This window comes from Rhinatrema bivittatum, chromosome 3 (genome assembly GCF_901001135.1).
Source record: "Rhinatrema bivittatum chromosome 3, aRhiBiv1.1, whole genome shotgun sequence".
Classification (NCBI taxonomy): Eukaryota; Metazoa; Chordata; class Amphibia; order Gymnophiona; family Rhinatrematidae; genus Rhinatrema; species Rhinatrema bivittatum.
In genome coordinates this window covers 80,335,334-80,351,086 of record NC_042617.1, presented here as the reverse complement: position 1 = coordinate 80,351,086, position 15,753 = coordinate 80,335,334, and the positions used below count along the sequence as shown (strand labels likewise).

Below are 15,753 nucleotides of genomic sequence, written 5' to 3'. Positions count from 1 at the left end.
GCTTGCCGCCTACCCTTACCCCTGCCTCTAATGCAGGGGTAAGGGTAGGCAGGAAGTTAGCAGGTTAAACGCGCGGCAAAACGGCAGGGTAAAATAGCGATAGTCGGGGCGCGGGTTACTGGATGCTACGGAATAGCTAATTCGCTCGTTTACATGCAATATACATGCCGCGTGCGGAAGGGGTTGCCCGGGGATTTTAGGACGCGGTAAGGGTAGGTTAAAGGGCGTTGTGGATCGCGGGTTAGGAGCGGGGTAAACGCGGCCGCACTTTACTGGATAGACCTGGATAGACCCATGATAGCTCTTAACTGCCTCTAAATATTCAATAAAGTTCTAATACAACACTTTATGTCAGCACACTTACAGTTCGTCTTTCTTAGCTTTTCAGATTCCTCGAATGCCCTCGTGGAGTTCTTCAGCTACACTCCACCCAGCAGGTCCTCCTCTCCTCTCACTTGCCGTCTGTCTTTGCCATGCAGGCTCACACACTAGGGAGCTAGATAGCAGGCTACGGAAGCCGGAAGCTCCGCTCTGCACCTGCAGCATGGAGCGGGGGGAGGAAGCAGAGCAGAAGGGGCCGCTAAGTGGAGGGAGCACACGCACTCCTGCCCAGGAGTTATGTTCAGCACAATCCCTTTCTACACTTGTAAAATGTACCAATGGAGAAAAAGGAGAAATAAAGCCTAAGGACACGATTCTAATAAAACTTCAGTTTGGTGCCCTGATGAAAACCCATGCAAATAAACCTCATGCAGGAAAATCTAATGGTGGTGTTCAAAACACATGCGGCTTTGTAACGTTATAAGTCATTAGTCAATTAAGAGGTGAATAGATTATATGTAATGGGGGGCATTACAAGTACCCCACCCATTTGCAAGCTACATGCGCACTTTCGTTCATAATAGCACAGTAGTATATTTATGGCAGAAAAAGACCTAATGGTCCATCCAGCAAGTTGTTTAGGGTAGGAGCTGCTGCGCCATGGACATTACCATCCCACACCGTGTCTTCTGTTAAGGGTAGTAATTGCCGCTCTATGCAGGTGACGCCTCCCTCCCCTCCCCTGTACCCTCTGTTAAGGCTAGCACACGTTTACCTTGTGGCTAATTGTCAAAAGGAAACTATTCCGCAATTTCCCTTTGAAAATTAACTGCAAATACAAACGGATACATGGCATGCATACGTGGTATCTACTATTTCTTGAACAGGTTTAAAACAACACAGATACATTAGGAAATGACAGTGCACATGCCCAGCTTACTACCTTGAGTGACCTAAGCCACTTTTCCTGCCAGGAGAATTTCTTTTTGACCCAACTAAAAGTGTGCATGGGATGAAAGTTCATAGGTACTTTTAAACAGTCTGAGGGCAACTTTCAATCAGACAGATCTACCCTGGTAAAGGCCTTTGGAAATTGCTCTCAATACCTGTAATGTTAGGTCAATGACTAATTAAGCTGGGTGCTGCCCTTTCATTAGTTAGCTTGCCTGTTGCAGATTGGCTTTCTAAAAGACTGAGACTGTTTTGCTTCTGTGTGCAGCACAAGCATTTCATGTCTTCCATGCATTTTCTCAGTACAGCCAACTGTAGCTTGCTGCCCTAAATGTTTTAACTATAAGGATATGCATTCTTCCAGGATGAATTAGGCAATTTCAAAGAAATTGCCTAATTCGTCTTGGTTCAGCCACCCCGAAAAATGAAGCGGATAAATTCGTTTTTCGGGGTTAGTGCGCGCTAACATTGAAATGTTAACATTTTCAGCACAGCGATTTTACCTGGGTAAATGGCTTTTGCAATGTGCCCTCTTTAAGCATGAGGGCTTATCAGGAAGAGAAAGGAAGAAAAAGAATTTAGTAGCAAGAAAAATCTAAATTATGAAGTTAGGGGAGAAGCAGGCAGCATGAGCCTAATTGGACCATTTCAAGAATTAGTGCCACATTTGATGGTACAGCTGTCATTTACAATTTTGTGCACTGTATGATGCAGATAGATTTATTTTAGAGAATCCTAAACATGAGATGCAACTTTTATTTGCTGTCCTCTATTAGCTTCAGTCCTTCATTCTTAAATGCTTGATTGCTCTGATTATGTCATGTGTTTTAGGAGCCTCTTTGCATTTGAACTAATCAGTCTTTCTTTGTGTTTTACAGCTGGGACAACATATATCTTTAGCAAAGGTGGTGGACAGATTACTTATACGTGGCCTCCGAATGATCGGCCCAGCACACGTGCTGACAGACTGGCCATAGGATTTAGCACTAGTCAAAAAGAAGCTGTTTTGGTCCGAGTGGATAGTTCTATGGGACTCGGAGACTACTTAGAGCTACATATTGTAAGTAACCCTAGGATTGCCCATTTATTTCTGTGCATACTTTGTTTTCAGGAACATAGTTGACCATTACAGCTTGAAACGTATTCATGAAAATGTATTTATTACATAGTTATGATATATTAGAGTAGGATTATTACTCTGGAGTATGATTTCATTACAGTACTATTTTTGGTTTGTGCATGAGATGCTCCCAAAGCATGTTATCATTTTATTCCTTACTTCTATTTTTTGTAAAAAATTGAACAGTATGTTTCATGGGTATAACTGTTGCTCTGGTTTGATTTATACATTTCATTAGTTGTGCTGTAGTGTTTACTCACTGACCAACCAACAAAAGATATTTAGAAGAAACAATTATTTTTCCGCGCTTCCCAATGGTAAAGTTCAACCCACAAATGCAACTGACAAATCTTTTGAAAATAATTGGGTTAGATGAATGGCCTAGTGGTAAGGCTGTGTGCTGCCATGTGGGAGATTTGGGTTCCTTTCCTGAATTTGGCTTCTGCTGGTGGGGAATGGGACTGCTGCAAATGCAATATTCATAGCCTCTGGGGTGAGGGAACCCCAGCAATCACAGTTAGTAACATCTTTAGATGAGATTATGAGTGCATATGTGTCAGGTTGCAAAGGGAGCGGCGGTCTGTGGTCCCTGACCAAGCGTTGTTACTGGGATGACCACATTACAAAGGAGAGGGAGCGAGGGAATGAAATAGGGGGAGAATCAATCCCAGGTGGATGAGAATGAAACTCATGGCTCTGCAATTATAGTAAGGCTAGGTTCCTAGTGAGCAGGAAACCAGAAGGAAGCCAAAAATGAAAGAAAAAATAGTATAATTTAAATATTTTAATCCTTCTTAAATTTGTTCAAATAAATTATACATAAATGATATGTATATACACATATAAATTATATAGTACATGCATATATATAGTACATATATAGTACATATATATATAGTACATGCATATATATATATATATATATATATATATATATATATATATATATACACATATGCATTTTGCATATTTTTATTTGACAAATGCCCAGGAATACATGACAATAAATCATATATTATATAGAAAAAAATATTTTTCCGAACATTGTAAGCAATAAGAATCAGCTATGATTTTAAAGTAAGATGCATTTTTTGCTGTATTTCTGAAGTAATCTGTAGAGGCATGTAATGATTACAAATAACTGCATGTTTATTCCAAATGGAATATATGGGATTCTATATGCAATGATAGATGGTCATACTGTAAAGTTCAGAACAATATTTTGATACTATTATAACTAAAAGCTATCAATTAAAAATGAAGACATACATTTTTATGCAACATAAACTTCTCTTGATTTAATTGACATCTACCTTTGTAATATATTATGATTCTTTTTGATTAAAGAACACATTTTTTTTTCAAGGAGCAGCTCTTCTCAAACAAAATTGCTTATTGATCTATAGCCAATTATATGATTACCCAAAGAAAACAGTCCCCAGGGCACATTTTGAAATCATGAATGATTGTGCTGCTGAAGTACAAGAGCTCCACTATTCTCACATCTTATTTCTTTTTATTTGGGATTGGTTTCTAGAATTCCATTGTAGTCTTCTCCTAACTATTTGGATCAACATAAATTTTTCTAAGGGAATCTCTTGTTTCTATGGAGTAGTGACTCACATGCAAGTGGGAGCAGGAAGTTACAATTCCCATTACAGTGTTTTGCTGGCCTCCCCTTAACTGTGGTGTTTAGTTGATAAAGTGCTCATTTTTTTTTTCAGAAGCATGACAAGATTATCTTTAGTTCAAGATAGTCTCCCAAATTTTAAGAGCCTTACGCGCTTAAAAAATTGAGATTTATGCACGTGGCCTTGCCCTGTGCGTGCCACGCACATTTTGGAAAGTGCCCGGCCACGCGTGTAACCTCCATTACAGGCATACGTGTTGGGCCGAGTAAAATGGGTGGGCCGGGGGCATGGTATTGGGGGTGGGGTGGGGTGGGGGCGGGCCAGGACAGTGCCATTAAACGCTGTCCCGGGGAAGCGCACGCCAATAGCTGGCTGGCACGCATAAGATACTTCTGCTCCAGAGGATCAAGTATTGAAACAAAAAAAAGGGGGTTAGTTAGGGATAGTTTAGGGCAGTGGTTCTCAACCTTTCTAATGCCGTGACCCCGTAATACAGTTCCTCATGTTGCGGTGACCCCTCGCCCTGCGAGGGCGGGGCTAGGGCGGGGCTTTGGTCATATGGGGCGGGGTTATGGATGGGGTTGGATTTTAGTGCATACTTATTTATTATGACATTTATAAACAGAACCACCATTCCTCATAAAACAATAAAATTAAGAAACATAAAGCATCAGTTATAATAGTAAAACCATACTAATAAAAGAATTATTTTAAAATTACTGATAAATAGAATTTCTATTAATTAAAATCATATACATTTTTATAATTTCCCAAACACCAATAAAATATTTCAAAACAGCACATATATCAAATAACACACAATAATTAAAACTAATAAGGATTTTAAAAAGCCCCTGCTGTCCATACGTGGGAGCTCTTGATTTCCAGTCACCCTGATATTGTCGAGGATTAGGAGGTTATCCTCTCTCTCTCACACATACTCTCACATGTCCATTCTCTCTCACACATACACTGTCACATACATACACATTCATGCTCTTATACCCACCATAACCTCTCGCTCTCACAGACACCGATACACTCTCAGGGTGTAAGACACTCTCCCCCCCCCCCCCCCCCGCTCACACACACTCTTACTCCCCTGGATTTTCTCATACACACTCATGCTCTCACTCTTACTGGCTCCCTCACAACCTCAGAGCCTCTCAGATAAAACTCTATGCAGCAGAAATAATGCTGAATGTTGAGAATTGTGTTATGCAGACTAATCTGGAAAATGCACTAATTTCTACATGAGTCATAATGAATCAGTCCTCAGCTGCAGGCTTCAATTGATTATCCTGGCTCCCTTTAATTTAATGTTTGCCAAATACAGTTCATGTGTAACAGCAATCCTAATTCTCCACCAGATCAAGCTGATTTCACATCCCACTTCATACTTTGTCACCTCCAGCTGAGTCAAACAATTAATCTAATTACTGCCACTGCTGCCACATGGCTATTGGGGAGGCGCTGATTGCTGCTATTGGCACTGAAGCCCATTCTGCTGCCTACTCTGTGCAGGCCCCTGGGTTTCCACTTCCTCCATGTTGATCTCATACATTGTGAGATCCGCCATAGAGAAAGTGCTACTCTTGCACATTCCCAAAGATTACATGTGCCAATCAGTAAAAAGTAATTTATTTTTTTTACATCTGCTTCCCTTTATTTTTTTGCCATTTCCTTTTATATTGCCTTTTTTTCTGTTTCTTTTCTCTCCACCTGTCTTCTTCCCTCAAACACACAGTCAGGTTCTCATTCTCACATGCATTTCTCTCTCAAACACACATACACACACAGGATCTCACTGTCACATGCTCTTTCTGTCATGCAATCATTCATACACACAGTCTCTCACTGGCACAGGCTGTCTGAGTCTCACACACAGGCTCTCTCACACCCCCACATGCTGCCTTGCTCAAGCACAGGCTCTCACTGTCACATGCTGTCTCTTTCACACACACAGAGGCTCTCACATGCTGTCTCTGCAAACACACACAGTCTCTCAATTCACTCTCACACACAATCTCTCAACTCATCTCATACTCGCACACACCTCTCTCTCACCTCTGGGCCTCTTCTTTACGGGTTACCACAGGATGGGCTCTGCAGCGGCCCTAGTCTTCCCGGCCCCGCTGCTCCTCTTCTGCACGCGGCTGACGCGCCTCCTCCTTCCTGCCCATGCGGCTCCGGCAACATTTGTCTTCCGGGGCAGGGCGGGCAGGAAGTAAGTAGGAGGAGCACCGCGACGCGCTCCCTTTTGGGGTTGGAGGAGGCAGGTCTCCAGCTTCGCCCCGCCTCCCCGCAGCAGCCATGGCGCCGCGGACCGGCAAAAAACCCCAACGGCCCAGTACTGGTGTGCGGACCGGGCCGTTGGGGTCGGTCCGCAGATCAGTCGACCAAAACACAGGCGACCCCTGTGTTTTGGTCGTTCGACCCCCGCCGGTGTCGCGACCCACAGGTTGAGAACCGCTGGTTTAGGGGTTGGGGAGGAGAAGAGAAAAGGGAGGAAGGATAGGGTTAGGATTAGGGAAGTTCCCTCCCAGTCCGCTCTTTAATTGCAGCGGACTGGGAGGGAACTGGGAAAAAAGGCTGATAGCGTTGCTGTGCGTAATTGAAAATTTACTCCGCTACACGTGCATGTGCACGTGGGTATCATATTTTCTAACATGCACATGTCACTGCACTCATCATAAAATCGGCGTGTCCATGTGCACACGCCAGGAACCGTGCGCACATGGACACACGCTCGCTTCTTTTAAAATTGGCCTCAATATGCACAATAATGTATTAGTGAATCTAGCATTAGAGCACTAAAAAGATTTGCCCTTTAATCTCAAAACAAAATAACAAGTGTTAGACATCTTTAGGGATGTGAATCGTTTATCTGACGATTGAAAATATCGTCCGATATTTTCAATATCGTCAGATATCGGGGGGGTCCCCGATAGCGATAGGAAACCCCACAATTAATTTAGTGGGTTTTCTTATCATTATGGGGGGGGGGGGCGGGAAGAAAGGACACAACCTAAAAACACAACCTGACCCTTTAAAATGAGTTTGTTAGTATCTCCCCAGCCTCCGGACCCCCTAAAATTTTTTTTAAATACCTGGTGGTCTAGCAGGGGTCCCGGGAGCATTCTCCTGTGCTCGGGCTGTCGGCTGCCACTAATCAAAATGGTGCCGATGGCCCTTTGCTCTTACCATGTGACAGGGGCTATCGGTGCCATTGGTCGGCCCCTGTCACATGGTAGGTGCACTGGAATGCCCGTGCCATTTTTAAAGATGGTGCCGGCTGTCCATTGCTCCTACCATGTGACAGGGACTGGCCAATGGCACGGATGCCCTGTCACATGCTAAGGGCAAAGGTTCATCGGCGCCATTTTGTTTACTGGCAGCCGACGGCCCGAGCGCGAGAGAATGCTCTCGGGACCCCTGCTGGACCACCAGGTATTTAAAAAAATTTTGGGGGGGTCCGGAGGGTGGGGGGATACTAACAAACTCATTTTAAAGAGTCGGCTGAATTTTTTGGTTATCGGCTCGGGTGCAGCCGATAAAAAAAAAAACCTGATCGGACTGCAAGATAAAGATTTCACGATGTGAATCGGAACCGGAATCCGAACCGATACCGGCTCCGATTCACATCTCTAGACATCTTAGAGGGTTCTTCCATTTATTTTTGTGTATGAAAGTATCTTTTGTAAGCAGGCTCCAAGACAACAGTCTTTCAGATCCTGTTTAAATCTCAGATATTTTTCATATGAAATCTCTACACTTGGCCTCTTCTGTAATGACATGCCACACTGCAGTGTATTCCATTTTCTGCTGAATACCTGTATTATATACATTGCCTCAGGATAAGATAATAAAATCACCTCGTCGGCAAAACGTATAGGTGTCAATTCTGCAAAATTTAGTGATGTGCAAATAACCATGTAAAGAAATAAATCCCTGTAGGACAAAGAACAAACATCTTCTGAGCCACTGTGAATATCTTTTTTGGCAGCATGAGAAAAAAATCTCCAGCGATTTGTCCAAGTATGTGGCTCAAAAATTTGGTAGAATTGAGGGCATCATTTACACACATATTCTCAGGTTTTGAAAGTATGCGTGTAAATGTTTGTATGAACGTTTACACCTGATCTATAGCACATGTAAATGTGCTTGCCTATGCTGTGCAAAAGTATAAGCAAACCTGCAGACTTCAGCCCTAAGCACACTGTTATAAAATTGGGATCTAAGTGAAAATGCACAAACCCCCCCCCCCCCCCCGCCCGATTGCAGAGGTAAACAAATGTGAAAATTTTAAAGTTAACCTAATAACCATTTCATAAAACTGCCAGACTAGTACCTAAATATAATGAAAAGAGTATCTTCAAGTATCCACACTAATCAAACTGTCACTTAGGCCAAGATTTATCAAAATGCAGTAAATATCACATGTGATAGGAAAAGGGGTGTGTTTTATAGTAATAGCCTATTTATCACAAAGTGCACTTCACATAGGTATTACTGCAGAATACAATAACTTTTTTGCACTAAGTACCACAAGAGAGAGAGAGAGAGAGAGAGTGAGAGACTAGCTATAAAGCTAGTAAGTCAAGGTGAGGTTTAAGTAGTAGTGTAGGGGTTAGGGGCCCCTTTGACATTCAGAGTGAGACGTATGAACAGAAAAGTACATTCTTGTGAAGATTTGATGATCCATACTTTTTATTTTTTCTGATATTGTACTATTTTTTTTATCTGTGTAACATTCTCTTTGGAATTATAGCACAAAGTTATAATTTAATGTCATTTTTATTTAAGTAGTTCAGAGTAATGTTCACCATATTGGTCCTACAGAAAACTTGATTCTTGGTGTAATACCTTTAATTGAAATACATGATTGTAAATCAGTTTTCAAAACCACACAGGTCCTTTTTTATTACATACTGAAAAGAATCTATATGGACTGCTTCCAAAATATGTTATTGCAACAAAACTTAAAAATATTGAAATGCATATTCAGATACAATCTGGATAGCAAAGTTAGCCAAATAAACTTATCTGGCTACCTTTGGAGATATAGTCAATAGTGCAACTGTACTATTGAAAATAGCCTGCTATTTTAAAGGTGGCTGGCTAATTATAGCTATCTAGCTTTAGAATATCTCATTGGTCTGACCAGACGTAGCCAGCTAAGTCAACCAGGTTATTCTGAATATCAGAGCTACCTGTTAGCTGGCTATCTCAGATCCTCTCAGTTACGCCCTTGAAACGCTCCTAACTTATGCCTGGATTCACCATTCTAACGCAGAATGGTGAATCCAGCAAAAACGGGTGGAGGGCCTGCAAAAGCCGGCAGCCTTCGCACCACCACGGTGTTTTAGCTGCCGGCGTTTGTATCCAATAGCACCACCGTGAAAGGTGGCGCTATTGGGCGCGCTACTGGCGATGATAACGGAGCTTACCTTATCACCACCAGCGAAGACATCGCAGCGTCCGCCTCCTCACTGCCAACTCCTCCCGTCACTGCCCCGACTCCGCCCCCGGCAAGCTATCGCACGCAAAAAGGGACTTTTCATGTGCGATAGCTGCTTATCACATGCAATAAGCGATAGAAAATTACTCCCTTATTCGGCTAAGTCCTATCCTCCTAACAGAAGCCTACTAGAATACAGCCTGAAATATGTCCAAATATTCATTTAATCAACTTTAGATGGTTAAATGCTTTTAAATATGGACCTCAATGTTTCTATTTTAGAGTTTTACTGGGGTTTTTTTAACTTTGCAGCTTAGATTCTAATTTGAATGTTTCTTTCCTTATAATTAGTATCACTGAACTGAGGTGAATTGCCTTATAAATAGAACTTCTGATTTTAGGTTTCTACCAATAAACACTGATAAAACACTCTGATGCAGAAAACAAGGTGTTTATTGGATAAATACATGATTGTAAATCATTTATTGGATAAACACCAGAAAAATGTCATGACCCCCTGGTACTCTCTCATTCCTCCTCTTGCCTGCCTTGAATACACCCTTCTGTTTTTGTGCCATTTTTTTGTGCGAATGACACTTGAGCTGCCCAAGTTTAAAGCAGATGATGAGCCTCCATTCTCCTCCTCTTCCTCCTTCTGGCTCCACTGCAGTTGTTCCCAATGGTGAAGTGCTAGTGGTAAGAGGACAGAGTGAGCAAGTGTAGGGGTTTTAAGTGTGTTGGGGATAGGGTTGAGGAGAAAGCTGAGGACAGCTGATGGGGGGATAGAGTGCTGGGGCTGGAGCTGTGGGGGATGGAAGAGTGTTGAGGTGAGGGTAGGGGACATGTGCTAGTTACTGGGAGGAATGCGAGTACTGTTTATTTATGGCAGTACATTTTTGTTATGGAAATGTATGTACTGATTCAACCAGAAAAGGTATCCAACAATAGTACTTGTACTGCAAAAACACCAATATTTAGTACCCTGAAAGTACCCACCTAATTAGCAGAAAAACACCTTAATTCACAATTTATAAACACCTAAAATTGGAAAGCCTTGTTACCGACTTGTACACTCTATATATTAATAGCCCGATTTCTTATTGCAACATACAATTTTCATCTAAAATTATTGGTTATTTTAATTACTATACTATTATTGTGGTTATTTAGGATAAGAAATAAACTACCATATTGTAAAAGTAAACTAAACCACAAATACAGAATGGTGCATTTGGTAGCATGCATTAAAATTCATGACTTATTCGGCTTGGTTAGACATTTAACAAGTGAGTCCTTGAGTGCCATTGAATTTAGTGTATTCTCAAAGGATGTTTCTCACCTAGACAGGTGCATGAAGCAAAGAGCATGCTAATAATATGGTATGTTGGCTTCTTATAAATCTTAGAAAATATTAGATATACTCAATGTCACACATGGTGACATTATACAGGGTAACATGAATTCCTCATTACTTCATCAACACCATCAACAGTCCTTCATACTACTGAAAGTATCTCAAGTTTTTTACCTTGAGGTTTAGTATGCGTTAATGTGTGCTTGTCATGTGAAAAATACAACTGCAGTTCACTTAATCCTGGAATAATGTCTATTAATCTAAATAATACTTTTTTGGTATAAAAGAGATGACTAGATATTTATGTTTTCTGTGTTTCTGCAAAAAATATTCAGTTTTTTAATTTGTTTCTTGCATATAAAATGGAAAGGAAAATATTCTGATTTCCAGTTATTTAAATCAGTCCAGAATTTGAACTTTCAGAAGTCAATATTCAAAGTCATTTAGATGAATAACTCACAAAGTATCCATCTAACTCAAAGTTATCCATCTAACTTCAAGTTATCCATTTAAATGTTTAGCTTTGAATATTGACCTCGATGTGATTAATTTTAAACAGATATATAATGTCGAATCATGCAAATAATATGATGAGCAATTCTTGCAGCTTGATTAAAGATAGCTTCAATAACTCTTCCAACTACATTATTATGTGCATGTTTGAGATAGTCCATAAAGCACGCTGTATGGTTTCTGTAACACATAATCTTCACTGCAGTATAAAATAGTATTAATAAGTTTACAGCAGGGGCATTTCATAGCCTGTCCTTTCAGATTGCTTTTTTTTTCACAATTAAGCTATGGTATACATTTTAATTTAATGAATTTACCATTTTTTAATGTTTAAATGTTTGTTAAATATTTTAACTTTCTAGATTTTTTTTATCAGGAACATCAGACTCTAAGCAAGGTAGAAGTAAAAAAATTTAGTAGGGTCAATACCCCCATTTCTGCATTATTGGCCTTCTTTGTGCTATTATTTATGCATTATCTTGAAGTATTCTGTGAAAGAAAGGCATAGTGCTAGCTAATAATCACTAATCAAATGCCCTGTTACAAATCATCTGAGGGTCTGCATGACCAAGTTGATTTTCCTTTTATTATGCTCATTATCTTCAATGAGGCAGTTTCCTATAGAAAAGCAAAGATTCATATTCACCTGCTTCTCAAGTACTTTAGTTAGTAGATAATTAGGGCCAAACTCCCAGAGCATCCTAAGGAAGGCAGATGGTAACCTTCAAAGAGCTGTGAATTATAATGCACTGATACTCATACACAAGAATGCAAATCTACTGTTTGTTATGCGTTTGTGTGCAAGTGTGCATAGAATAACCAAAAGAAAGAGAAACTAGTTCAAATAGAATGTATCAGCTTTCAGTAAATCATTTTTTATTTTATTGGATTATTGATTAACGCAACTACAAGTAGAAAAGACTGAAATACTTTTGAAACTTTGTCAGTTTGGCTAGTAAACCTTTTTTTTTTTTTAAAGGTAAGAGCTGAAAAATCCAAAGTGGATCTGAAAATGCACTTTCATAGCGAGAAGAATTGGGGCGTGGTAGTTGAAATATTGAGTCACAAGTAGAGAAGTGCAAATGTCTTCAACATATAAATTTTTAACATTTATTTTATTTTAATGAAATAATTTACAAAATCTTCTCAAAAGCAACATATTCCACATAGAAGAAAGAGATTAAAAAACATAAAGCAATTGAAATAAACTCTCAAATTCTTCTTGTAGACCTCAAATGAGGAGAGTATAAGAAACATATGAGATATTGAAAAAGTAAGACTAAATAAGAAATTAATTAGGACCTGATTCATCAAGATATTTTCCCATAGACACAGAATGGAAGAAATTCCTTAGTGAATCAAGCCCTAGGAAAGAACAATCCTTGAATACACATAGTACTATGACCAAGCATCAAATACTTTGAACTACTACCAGTTTAGAACTGGTAAGAGTCTTAGCTTCAAGAAAAAAACGTAATTGCTGTGCGTCAAATATATATAATTTATACCACAATATTTAGTCATTTAAAAGGGTGTTGAAGAAAAAAAGTCGCACCAAGAGCTTGCGCACCTGGGTATAAAGCTAAAAATTGCTTTTTCTTTTCTTGTATATCATTAGCTAAGTGAGGATATATCCATATTCTTTGACTCATAGATAACTTAGAAGAATTTTGAAGATAAAGTCACATTATCATTGTAAGATCTTGTCAGAAAAGAAAAGAAACAAAAAAGATAGCTCTTTTCTGCTCATTCACCACAGCTGTTAAACCCAATACATCCACTGGCATTTGAACTGGTCTTCACTCAAAGGCCTAGCCTTGTGACCGTTTCCCCAGTGAAAGATAGTATATTTCATTCAAGGGGGAATCACCTCTACAGAGAGTACAAGAACCTCTAAGATATTTTTTCCAAGTTTCCCTTGGATGCAAATCAGAAATCATAAGAAAATTTATCATATGAAGATTTAAAGATCTTGCCTGCTTCTTCATCTGCTCCATCTTTCTGTGAAGACTAATTTTATCCTGGCAGGATGTCACATTAAAAGTTATAATTTCTTTGACATCTTTTCCAGATTCTCAAGTCTGTTTGCAAACCTTATTGATTGGAGTCAGAAAGCTTAAAATTCTCAGAAAGAGATTGAATTTGAGTAGAACAATTAGACAAAAATGTATCTATTCTTGAATGTACACCCCAAATTGTATTGAGAGTGACTACTGAAGGCTTACTCAATCCAGAAGTAACTCTGGGAAACACTGGAAGAGCCGGCATTTGAAGTTGTAAGATTGGTAATATTTCTGTACAAGCCACTCTTCCCTCATATCACAGCAAAGCTGATACACCTTCCTCCTCATTCTCCTGACATTCTTCACTCTTTTTCCAAAACCCCAACACCTCTGCCTCCACTGCCATAAAGGGCAGGGGAGAAACAACCCAAGTTTCAGCTCTCTCCTTGGACCTCTTGTCAACGTCATTGCTTGGCACCAAAGGCTCCATGGAAGACTCAAGTCATTTCTGTCTCAATGGTATCTGCTAGAGATGTGAATCGTGTCCTCGATCGTCTTAACGATCGATTTCGGCTGGGAGGGGGAGGGAATCGTATTGTTGCCGTTTGGGTGTGTAAACTATCGTGAAAAATCGTTAAAATCGTGAGCCGGCACACTAAACCCCCCTAAAACCCACCCCGACCCTTTAAATTAAATCCCCCACCCTCCCGAACCCCCCCCCAAATGCTTTAAATTACCTGGGGATCTGGCGGTGGTCTAGAACGGCGGCGGTCCGGAACGGCACCCTCAATAGAATCGTGTTGTCTTCAGCCGGTGCCATTTTTCAAAATGGCCACCGCAAAATGGCGGCGGCCATAGACAAAAACGATTCGACGCAGGAGGTCGTTCTGGACCCCCGCTGGACTTTTGGCAAGTCTTGTGGGGGTCAGGAGGCCCCCCCAAGCTGGCCAAAATTTTCCTGGGAGTCCAGCGGGGTTCTGGGAGCGATTTCTTGCCGCGAATCGTTTTCGTACGGAAAATGGTGCCGGCAGGAGATCGTTCAGCGGCGGTCCGGAACCCCCGCTGAACGACCTCCTGCAGTCGATCTCCTGCCGGCGCCATTTTCCGTACGAAAACGATTCGCGGCAAGAAATCGCTCCCGGAACCCCGCTGGACTCCCAGGAAAATTTTGGCCAGCTTGGGGGGGCCTCCTGACCCCCACAAGACTTGCCAAAAGTCCAGCGGGGGTCCGGAACGACCTCCTGCGTCGAATCGTTTTTGTCTATGGCCGCCGCCATATTGCGGCGGCCATTTTGAAAAATGGCGCCGGCTGAAGACAACACAATTCTATTGAGGGGGCCGTTCCGGACTGCCGCCGTACTGGACCACCGCCGGATCCCCAGGTAATTTAAAGCATTGGGGGGGGGGTTCGGGTGGGTGGGGGATTTAATTTAAAGGGTCGGGGGTGGGTTTTAGGGGGTTTTAGTGTGCCGGTTTTCCTGCCCTCCCCCTTCCCCCGATTTACGATTTTTTAACGATAAATCGGGGGAATTGGTATTGTATCGTGGCCCTAACGATTTTTTGACGATTTAAAATATATTGGACGATATTTTAAATCATCAAAAAATGATTCACATCCCTAGTATCTGCTGGTCTGGAAGCTCAGCGAACTCTTGCATCTCAGGGGATATGATACTCCTCCGCCAGGTTCCACAGTGGGTCATCACCCTCCAAACTTCCAGGAATTTTGGTAAGAAAGCTGTTGATCTTACACTGAGTAGGAGGGGCTCCGACAGTTCAGAGGGTTAAACTTGTACTGCCCCTTTCCTCTTCAAAGGCATTATTTAGAAGCAACACATTTTGAAGTAAATTAATGAAGACTCAGCAAGGGTTACTTCACCAGCAAAGCTTCATGTGGCCATCTTGACTCCCTCCATGTCTTCAAAATATGTTAATTAAACAATTTGACAAACTTAAAGAAAATGCAATATTTGTCAAATGTTTTTTGAAGGAATATCAGAAAAATCTATAGAGGATTTGGTAAAACTGCTCAATCTTCCTTTAGATTTTCTGAAAATCCAAAGCACATTTTTTTGAATTTGCATAATTTTTTTTTGGAGGGGGGGTTTCCTTTGAATTTCAGCCAGATTCACTAGCAAATCTGGGAAAGATTAAAATAGTCTGTCAAACTTTAACCAAACTCACAGCTTTGTTTTGTTTGAGATCAGCTATAAATTGCACATCTCTACTTAGAAATCTTGCCCTGAACACTTTTCATTTGGGTTATTTGTGTGACAGGTTTGGGCAAATTGTAGATAAGTTTCTGAGTTTGTTTTTAATATTAGCTTCAAAAATATTTTTTAATAAAGTACTGAGGGCCCAATTTAAAGTGAGGCACATAGCATGGGGGAGGGGGACAT

The 15,753-nt window shown here is 40.8% G+C and overlaps 1 protein-coding gene across 4 annotated transcripts in view; it reads left to right on the top strand.

The window, feature by feature from the left end:
- NRXN1 (neurexin 1) overlaps nucleotides 1-15,753 on the top strand; it is a 2,509,029-nt gene that overhangs the window by 1,769,086 nt on the left and 724,190 nt on the right. For all 4 annotated transcript variants that reach the window (XM_029593411.1, XM_029593405.1, XM_029593413.1 and 1 more), the window contains one exon: nucleotides 2,151-2,332. In XM_029593411.1, the coding sequence (XP_029449271.1) occupies nucleotides 2,151-2,332 (182 nt within the window). The remainder of the gene's footprint in view (nucleotides 1-2,150; nucleotides 2,333-15,753) is intronic.